At 39.7% G+C, this 10,571-nt stretch overlaps 1 protein-coding gene across 1 annotated transcript; it reads left to right on the top strand.

Moving 5' to 3' along the window:
* The first annotated feature begins 2,687 nt into the window (after positions 1-2,687).
* On the top strand, positions 2,688-9,342 carry LOC145422469 (programmed cell death 1 ligand 1-like). Its single transcript, XM_080293899.1, has 3 exons — positions 2,688-2,777; positions 7,299-7,664; positions 7,903-9,342. The coding sequence occupies exons 1-3, from the start codon at positions 2,714-2,716 to the stop codon at positions 8,082-8,084; spliced, it is 612 nt and encodes a 203-aa protein (XP_080150025.1). The 5' UTR covers positions 2,688-2,713; the 3' UTR covers positions 8,085-9,342.
* Positions 9,343-10,571: the final 1,229 nt, after the last annotated feature.

The following is a 10,571-nucleotide window of genomic DNA, read 5'->3' as shown; positions in this document are numbered from 1 at the left end:
GACTGACCTTGGTTTGCTGTGCAGCCCAGCAGTGAGAGCAAAACTACAAGAGAAATGAACTTTAATAACTGTGATCATCTCTCAGAATTCAGACACCGTGTTGGTGATCCAGCAGGTCGGACTCACCCAGCAGCATCTGTACAGATGTTCCCTCCATCCTGCAGCTGGCTGAAATGAGATCAGCAGCAGTTTGACAGAAATTAAAATAGTCCTACTTCCTCTTTCTGTATGTGTCAGAGGGTCCGTGTGCTTTTCTCTGTAGTGGCTACCAGGCAACACTTTTTTTCTTAAAAGTGCTCATGCACATAAAGCATGGTGAATGGACTGGTTCTTATACAGCACTACTTTACCTGAGTCCTCAAAGTACTTTGCACAATTGTCTCATTCACCCAAGCACTTTTTTCTTAGTACTTCTGATCTAATGTTCACACTCCTCTGGATGTATCATTGTAACACAAATATTAAATTACATCATTTAACAGCTTCATTAAACTTTTGTTCTGTCAGTTTTATATCTTTTGTATTATTTTCTTAAATTAGTTTTTTGATTTTTTTTAAAGTAATTCTGAAACGTGAGCTAAAGTTAAACTGAAACTGGACTTAGGAGAGTGAAGTGAAGCTAAATAACTCTGACTGCACTGTCATTGGGTTTTTGCCTCTGCTGGAAGCGACATCATATCCAGAGAAACAGGACTCCTCTTTATAATTTGATCTGTGTGTGAATTCCTTCAAGATCCCAACAGCAAGAACAAACAATTTTATATATATTTATATGAGTGGGAATGGTTCCTTGCCCTGGGGTGTCCCAAGCTGGTGGTATAAACTATTCAGGAGTCTCCTGCATCATCCACTAGGACTTTCTACTCATGCTGTTGGAGACTGTTTGCCTCACAGCCGTTTCACACCTGCAAGTCCAGGAGAACACACAGAAGTTGGAGAGGTCAACAAAGGGAATGTTTTTGTACTGTTTTATCTTTGGTGTTGTTGCTGCTATTTTTCTTGTCAAACCCCAAACTCAGGGTGCAGGGGACTGAACCACTCTGACAGCTCTGGGGAGAAGTTTACGAGACAGCTGAACTGTGAGTCTTGTGCTGAATTTCTTTATGCTTTTGTGTTGAATGACAGACAAGCATCAAGCTGCAGAGGCTAAAGACATTTTAAAGTGGTACTCAAGAGAATCAGACAGTCGACAATTTGTGGCAGCATCTGTTCCAGGCTTTCTGGAAGACTATTAACCTATGTCCAAAGAAGTTTTCTTTGAACATTGGCTACTTTTTCACTCTTTGTAGCTGACTATTTTCAGAGGAACATTTGTTGTTTGTTAAACCACTGACCTATGAATCATTCAAGCAATAAAAGGCACATAACTCCCCAGAAAAAAAACAAAAAACAGGAGACCTGAACTTCCTTGGCCTTCTGTCAATTTTTGTCCATGCACAGGCATGACAGCACACCCAGCATGGGCATATTACTGGTGTCTATTGGGAGCAGGCAGGAGTAAAGCAGGAGAGCTTTACAGAACTGTAGTTATGCAAGTGACCACATGGAGACACTATTGTAGTATGTTTAAATGTAAAACCATGTTTGTAGCATTTAGTGTGAGAAAGAAGACAACAGCTTGCTTCAAAAGATGTTGTTGATTAGACTTTGTAGAAATTCTGTTTTTTACTCATAACCTACCTGATTACGATACAGCACAAACAATACTTTTTAAACTCTTCTTAATTGTGACTAAACTGTTTGTAATGCTTCACAGTTAATATGAGTGCAAAACATTTCTCAGCATAAACTGTATCAACTGACCAAAACATTCTTTCGGTAACTTTTGAGTGATGACCCACAAAGTTGACTTCATGTTTAATCTGATGCTGTCATGTGAAGACGACTCTGGGCGGTCGTCAATGCTGACACATGTTAGAAAGAAATCTGGGTCTCTTGCATTGAACTAATGTATTAATTGGTAATTTGCAAAATATAAACTGTATTTAGATGGTGGCAAAAATATCAAATTAATATTTAGAAGTTGTGTTGAATTCTAGGAAAAAACAGCTTTAAAATGAAATGATATTAATGTGCAGATTTAGGTCCACTATATATTGCTTAAATTAAAAAAAATATATATACCAAAAATGTAATTAAAAGAAAAATGCTTGATTTGTAAAACTGGTTTTACTTACTTGAATGAATAGATTCTCAGTAAATATGAGATTTATCTGCTAAGAAAGACTTAATGTCACTTAATAAATATGTTTCTATGTTCTTTGTTTGGATGGGTCTTATTAATTTGATATGATAGGATGTGTGGCCATAACTTTCCATTAAAAAAATTAAATAAAAATGTGCACATATTTGAATTTTAAAACTACATTTTGAAACACTTCATTGATAAGCTGTTAAAACCAGATTTACACACTAGTGCTGTGCCATACTTCAAATCCCGATATAGATTTGACACCAAGTAAATACGGGGCCAGTATTTCCAATACTGATAAAGATGCTTTTAACATATAGAGGCAGCTTATACAGCGGAAAGCAGTGTGTGATTCATGAGCTGTACTGAAATGTGAAAGTTGAGAAGCCACAGCAGGTGGACACAGAAGAGAGAAAGGAGGCTAAATTAGAGTACTCTCAAGGACTCGTTTAAATTCTGTGCGTCATCAAAATGAAAGTGAAAGTGTCCAAGAGACATTTTTGTCCCTGATGATAAGGAAAAATGTCTGGAACAGTGGGAGCCCTAATCGTATTATTTTACAGTATTGCAGAGGTATCGCAATCTGGTGAGTGTTTATTCTGTTACTACTTGACTTGGCACATATATTCCACCCATCATTTTCTTAACTGTGTGTCCAGCTCAGTGTGTCAGGAGGACTGATTCACTGTCAGAGGCGAGCTGCAGTCTGTGTTACTGTCAGTGCTGTGATAGAGTCAATGAAAATTGTGTTTGTTTTTCCTTTTAAGGGAATCAGAATATTGACGTGAGTTAAGTGTGTCAGCTATTTCTCTGTCAAACTCCTCTTCGGGTTGTAACACACAGGTTAAAGATGAAAGATGCTTTATTGTCATTTCCACATGTAAAATGTGTTGAGAAGAAAAACAGCCCTGTGTGCTGGTTGTATTTAGATGGTGGAAAGATAATGAAAGAGTGAAAGATAATAGATAAGATATCTATCAAGATAATAATACCAGTGAAATAAAACAGTAAGCAGATGAAAGAAATAAGATAATAAAACTAATCTAAAAAGTGGCAAATTTCACAGATTTTAAATAGCAATGGCATTTAGGGTAGTGTTTGCAATACAGTAATGTCTAGTTTGAAGGAAGGTTTTGTACTGTAGAGCTGATGAGTCTCACAGCACCCAGAAACAATCCAAACTGTGCAAGTTTGCTGAGCGTGTACACTTCTCATTATGCTGAATGCTTGTAATCTGAAACGAGCAGCTTCTATGCTCTCTGGGGATTCTGTCATCAGGACATCTGTAAGAAATGTCCACTTGGAGCTGGTCTCATTCTCTCTGTGTCCCAGTGTCTTTGTGTGTCTCTGTTTGTAATAGAACTGCAAAGGTCTGTTCCACTGATAACAAATTCAGAAAGTCATTAAACCAGCTCTCTATATTGAAATCCTCTACATTACTTTCTCTCAGCTTGGCCGATGGTAATACCATCATCCTGGGTTTTGACCCCGTGTTTTGAATTTGTTTGCTCTTGTTCTTAGTTCACTGAGTGTTGGTTCCTTCCATGTCCAGTTTGTCTTAGTCTTGTTTCTGTGTGTCTTCTCCAGTATCTCCTTTGTTAGTTTTCTGTGCCTCACTGTGAAGTTTGTCTCTCAATGTTTCTTCGCCTGTTCTCCCAATCGTGTCTCGGTGTGATTTCTCTCACTCTCTCTGTCCCGTGCCCTCTCATCCTTGTCTCTGTCTTCTCCCTCTGTTCCCTGTATTTAGTCAGTCTGTGTCTCGATGTGAGTTTCTCTTGTTTCCCGTTTTATTCTGACAGTCTCTTGTCCTGTGTGCATCTTGTTCAGTTTTGCTTTCCCTGGCTCGTCAGTTAAATTATGTGCAGCCGTGTTTCCCAGGTGTTTCCTCTCTGCCCTGATTCCCTGTGGTGTATATATTGTCTGTGTCTCCTGTCCATTGTCATGGTCTCCCTTCCTCCCTGGCTGGTGTTAAACTTAACCTATACATAGGAGTTGTCAGGAGTCAATTAAAACAAACCACAGATTAAATTAACTTTACAGGATTAGGTGGTCAGAGAGGCTAACTGCTGTTATAAGGTCTTAGCAGCCTTCCTATATAAGCAATGTACAGCTCTACAGTTAATAATAGAAATTCAGTGTAAACTCTGAATTTCAATGGAAGTCATTAAAGGAAAGCTACAATAAGAGCAATGTGTTTGTGCCCTCTGTCACAATCCTGGGTCTTATGACCCAGTGTTTTGAGTTTTAGTTCATTTTGATGTTTATAGTATGTTTAAGCTCATTAGGCCTCCTATGTTCATTTGCTTATTAGTTCCCCCTTGTGTTTCCAACCCATGTTAAGTCTCCCCTGCTCTTCATGTGTTTCATGTCTGCGTCTCATTATGTTTCCTATTTTATTTTGAAGAGATCTTGTGTTTTTATATTATGGATTATGTTTTGAGTCCTTTGTTGTACTGTTTCTTGTTTCCCTAGGTCTCAGTTATGGTTATCATAGGTTTAGTTCTTTGGCTCTGTAATATGGCTTCCCTGTGTTCCATGTTATGTCTACTGTGACGTTTTTGTACCATGTTTCAGGTTCCTATGTTCTGTCTCCCCAGTTGCTGTTAAGTTTACATGTCTAGAGTTCAGTCAGTGTGTTTCCTGTTTTACTTTGAAGGTCCGTGTCTCATGTCAGTGTTTCTGGTATACGGCAACTTTATCCTTTTAACAGCTACCCAAAGTTAAGGGACCGAGCTTAGATTATGGGATATTTAGATAGAGCGCTGTCACCGTTCTCCAGCTTCAAAATGTATTACCCTTTCACGACCTGAAGCTCAGTACTGCGCCACTACGACAGCCATATCTATCTGTTCTCTGATTGGATTGTAAAATTTGTGATTGACATGGCATTGACCAATTAGCTGAAAGGAAAAAAAATTGGATCAAAATTTGTACTTGGAAGCTGAAACTCACACAGCAGGTAAACATCTGGGTCTAAAGGTGGATTGTCCCTCTGGGGGCAAGGGTACCTGGTCCTGGGGTATAGAGGATGTTTGGGGAGTGTGTGCGTAGTGTCTATTTCTGTTTGTCTCCATGTTGGACGAGTGTGTGAGTATTTGTATATGTGTGCATGAGGGTGGGAATGCATCTTTGTGTCTGTGTGTGCCTGTTTGTCTGTGTTTATATGTCAGGTTGGGTCAGAGACTCCACCTCTCTGGGAACATCTCCCCTCACCTCACTCCCTGCAGGTGGCTGAGTGTTCCTCAGTGACGGCCCCAACCGTTAGTGAGTTGGTGGTTCTTGGTATCCGGGGCTGGGCGCTCAGGTATGTACCGGCACACTCCAAGTAGCTGTTTGGCGGGGCCTGGCGCCCGTGGCTGACTTGGGCCCATTCCGGGAGGTGGGGGACCCCTCAGACCTCGGGCCGCTGGGTCCTGGTCTGCTCTGACGCAGCTGGCTGCCGGCGGAGCCCACGGGCACATCATTGCAGTCCCCTGTGACTTCTGCACCATGGCTGCTGGGTTACCCTACTCCTGGGGCTGTCCTCAGGTCTTTCTGGGAGGAAAGGTTACCCCTCCAATGGTCCTCTTTGGGTTCTGATGCACTGGGGGCCTCTGGATGTCTGGGACCTGGAACTCCCCCATGACTATGGGCTATTGCTCCCTATACCCTCTATCAGATCGTTACATGGAGAAACCTTTTGAATAGAAGTGCACAAGGGTGTACACAACGGTGTACACATGGGTGATCACAGATACAAACTATATATTCCTTGGCTGCTACCTCAAAGCACATTGTGCGCTGTCGGTCTTGCATGCTGCAAAACAACTGTCAATATTTACTATTTACTGTTAATTATCTAGGTTGTTGCTGTGGTCCACATATTGTGTTGCTCTTTGATGCTTGTTTTCATTTTCATTTTTTTCTTTCAACAGGTGATTGAGCGTTTTTATAGTATTACTTCTCATACTGTCCCTTGTCCGCTCTGTTTTTCTCTTCCTCCCTCCCTTTCTTTATTTCTTTTTCTCTTTCCTATCCTCCAGTCCCGTCTGTCTTGTCTGTAATTACTATACGGCAAAGCTGTATTGGCCTTCAGACAATAATTCTGATCACTAAAGTACCAAACGGGCCAAAATAGGACCAAAACAAAACAACTCACACACATCCAGGAAACTTGAGCACAGTTTTGCACATAGTTTTTTGCTTTGTATCTGTAACCAGACCTAAACAAAAACTATTTATAACTTGTATAAATATTTTTTTTGCAAACACACAAATTCTCATTTATAGATGCACAAAGATAAAAGTTTTCAGATATTTTGGTTTACAAGGTTACAAAACTCAGTTCACAACTACACATTCTGATTTACAAATACAAAATATTTATGACCACAATTTGAGCCCATAGTGGAACGGTCTTCCGGGTGGTGATTCCTCCGTGTTGTGTGTGTGTGTGCATGTTTGCAATGATCACATCATTGCAAACATAAGAAAAAGTCCAGCAAGCTCATCGAGTTGCAAGCTCATCCTGCTGCAGAGCTCTCGACCTTGTAGAACTGCAGCGGCTTGTTCCAGTGATCAGTCCTTAATCCATCTGCATATCTTTGCATTACCTTTGATAATAAAACTAGGGTTATAATCATATGTGTATATTATTGCACAGGATTGTGTAAAAAAACTATAACATTTGGAACAAAAGACAGTAACATGTCTCTATTAGTTACTTTCACAAGTCACTTCAAAATAGTAAAACTTTTCAAAAGATTCCCTTTAAGGCAACAACAACAAACAACAATAACAACAAAAACACAGGCGACCAAGAGAGAAAACGCTCACCTCAGGGATTACGTGTGATTGAATGTACTGGAAAAATCTCACTTTTGATCTATGCTAACGCAACAGTACATCAAACGTAATGCTTGAACAAAGTTGTAAGGAACATTGACTTATAAGTGACCTATGTTTGAATGTCTAATGAAGCAGTAATGTAACTCGCCCCCTTCCTGAAAAGAAAATGCACATTTGTCTTCCCCTTCATGTGTCTTTGACTCATTTTTACTTCTCCTTTCATATCATCAAAGCCGTGAATCCATCCTCTCTGTTAACTGTAACTTTCTCGCTCCTTCAGTCCACGTGAACCTCACAGCCACCACAGCAACCGTCGGGCAGAACGTCACTCTGCAGTGTCGAGCTCCAAACAAGAAGCTCATCACAGTAGTAGAATGGAGCAGAGCTGACCTGCAGGATGAGTATGTGTTTTTGATCCTGGATGGTCATTCCGATAGAGGCAAGCAGCATCCATACTTTATAGACAGGGTGGATCTGCAGGACAAACAGATGAAGGATGGAGACGTGTCTTTGATTCTGACCGATGTGAACATTAATGACACTGGAACATACGAGTGTCGCGTTGCGACAGGAACAAATCGCAAGAAGAGAGCTCATCTGGAGACCGATCCCATCAGTATCATCTACCTTCATGTTGATCCTCCAGGTGAGTGAGCAGAGTTGAGTGTGTGTGTGATCAGAGGTGAAGCTGCTTCCTGGTTGTTGGTGTTTGTTTCTAAAGATGTTGTTGATGAGACTTTGTAGAAAGCAGCTGGTCTGAGTGATGTGATCAGAGTGCAGTAGATAATGTCTGACAGCAGTTTGAAGAGGAAATGGATTCTGTTCTGTTCTTCACTCATCACCTACCTGACAGCTGACACCTCACACCTGTTTCTCACCTGCAGGCCCGCCAGGAGGAGACACAGAGGATGGATGGATTGTCATTGTCAGTTTTGTTATAGTTTTTGGTGTTGCTGCTGTTATTACACTTGGGGTTGGGGTTTTTTTTTTTCAAAACAAAATGCGAAAAGTAGAGGCAGGGGGCTTGGAGAAACCTCACTGTGATAGCCCTGAGATGATTATTTAAGAGATACCTAAAATCTCTTCACAGCTGAACTGTAAGTGTGTTGTTATAATCCTTCATGTTACTGTGTCGAATAACAGACCAAGCTGCAAATGTTAAAGAACATTCTCCAAGTGGCACTCTCAATACTCAGAAGCTGATAGTTTTTATTTTCTTTTTTAAAATCTGTTAAACTCGAAGGCCAATGGTACAGCTAAATACATCTGATGTCTTTATAAATTTAATTTCAGAGAAAATGTTACAGATGTGATAAGAGGTGTTATAAAGTTTGATTATCACAGGGAGGTTTCACAGGTAGTAGTTGAATGGGACTTTTGTTTTGATTGGCTTCAAATAATTTCCCCTAGGGGTCAATAAAGTATTCTGATTCTGATTTTAGTGTGAATCCTGGCTTTTTACTTAAAAATATATCTTTCAACAGCTACTGAAAACTGTTGAGTAACTTTCCTGTAATTGTTAAGACACAGAGAATGCCGTTCAGGTAATAACATCATTTTTCACGGCTAACATTAACTGATCTTTAACAAGAATAACTTGCAAAGCAAATTCACCTTGCTTTGCAGATAACTCCTGTACTTGGAGGGGAATATCACTGGCATACAACAAAACACTGGAGTGAGTCATACAACGTATTACCTAAATTGTTTAAACATATTGCAAACAGCGTAAGAGAAAGAGCATCACCTTGATTGACAACAAAGGAAGTCTCAAAAAGTTTATTTTCTTCATCTCGACGTAGCGTTTTCAGTGAGAGAAACACAAAGTGAACCTGTTTGTGTGTAAATTTATTTCAGATTGCTATAACACTGCACACATCTTCAGTCTTGGAGAAGTCTTGCAGACTGAATACGTCACTTGGATGAGTGACAAAACGTCTCTGCCACCTAAAACGCTACGTCCAGATGAACAGAATTAACTTTTTGGGATTTCCCTACCTGGATGATTCCGCATGGAGACAAAGAAAGTATTAAATGAGCCAGCTTGTATATTACTGATATGCAAACCAGCAACATGATGACAGTTAAAAGAATTTAGTGCTTCAGGCTCCATATTAATGTTCTGTGTTCATATAATCTTACAATACAAGACATACTCAACTGTACAACCTATCGTTTGCATGCAACATTCTGACTGTACTCTGTGACCTTGGCAGAAAGATAACTATGCCTGTTATCCTTCTTTGTCAAATGCCATGCATACTGCTGCCATACTCTGTACTGCTGGTTGCTCCTTTTTTCAATGGCAAATTAAAACCTCACAAAGAGAACGTTTTGTGTGTAATTGAATTTATTTAGATAACACTGCATGTAAGAGAAATAAAATAGGTATTTTTGCATTGTATTGTACAGCAGGAAGTTTTCTGTAGGTCACTGCTAAAACATGACTATATTGTTGATATAGTAATGAAGAAAAAGTCAACGTCATTAGGGCAAAAGCACTGAATCACAGACAATTTTTTAATTCTTGTATCAAAGACACTGCCAGTAAACATTTCCATGTCTGTGATTGGTCAGATGCTGCCAGCACCACCTCTTTCATGTGACCACGCTCATTCAGTAAGCTGCAGGAATGTCTTAACCTCCTAAGACCCGAACTCTTCCACAGCATTTTTAATTTCTCTTTGATATTTGGGCTGATTGGGACCTGATGAATGTAAAAACAAAGAATTACTAGATTTTTTTAAACCTAATCTTTGTTTCTAAGAAACATGAGAGCCACATATGAGGATATTCATTTAACATTTCGATAGAACAGTAGCAGTATAATGTCCTTGTAAGTGGATATCAGGCCCTTGCAGAGCAAAATTGAGTATTTTGGTGTAAATAACCCAAAATGTGATGTCCACATATGTGGACGCAGGGTCCTAGGAGGTTAAAGACATAAAGACCTGGATGGCCTCAAATTTTCTGCTTCTAATCTCAGATAAACTGAAATTATTGCCCCAGATTGAAAATCTATGTAATCAGATTTTCAATCTGGATGGCATTACCTTGGCCTCCAGTCACACTGTGAGGAACCTTGGTGTCATTTTTGACCAGGGTATGTCCTTCAATGGACATATTAAACAAATATGTAGGACTGTTTTCTTCCATTTGCGCAATATAATTAGAGTCATCCTGAAAAAATACTTGGTTTATTTATTACTTTTAAGATCAACTAGTGTAAATCACTATTATTTGGCTATCCTGGCATGTACTTCATCCCTTACATGCTCACTAGCAACTTCTTGTCTTTAAATATATTATCTCCCCCTGCTAGTACTGAAATTTCTGTATGTAGTACTGAAACATGTCTAATATACACTTTGCTATGATATTGGGTTCCTATGATAATTAACAATCGAAAGGGAGACCGTTTGGATTTGGGAGACAGGGATCCACTGTTAAGATTAGGCTTAAAACTTTCCTTTTTGATAACGTGTGTAGTTAGGATTCCTCCCTTAGTTACACTGCACTAGGCCCAGGGTGCTGGGGGATTCCCATAATGCAC

The sequence above is a fragment of the Astatotilapia calliptera genome, chromosome 3 (assembly GCF_964374335.1).
Source record: "Astatotilapia calliptera chromosome 3, fAstCal68.1, whole genome shotgun sequence".
NCBI lineage: Eukaryota > Metazoa > Chordata > Actinopteri > Cichliformes > Cichlidae > Astatotilapia > Astatotilapia calliptera.
This window is presented reverse-complemented; position numbering and strand designations above follow the sequence as displayed.

What these genes read in the sequence shown, in the direction of transcription:
- LOC145422469 (XM_080293899.1), top strand. Translation starts at nt 2,714, where the DNA reads ATGTCTGGAACAGTGGGAGCCCTAATCGTATTATTTTACAGTATTGCA. An exon ending in TGCAGAGGTATCGCAATCTG is followed by an intron (nt 2,778 to 7,298) that starts GTGAGTGTTTAT and finishes TCGCTCCTTCAG; the next exon opens with TCCACGTGAACCTCACAGCC. An exon ending in CCTTCATGTTGATCCTCCAG is followed by an intron (nt 7,665 to 7,902) that starts GTGAGTGAGCAG and finishes TCTCACCTGCAG; the next exon opens with GCCCGCCAGGAGGAGACACA.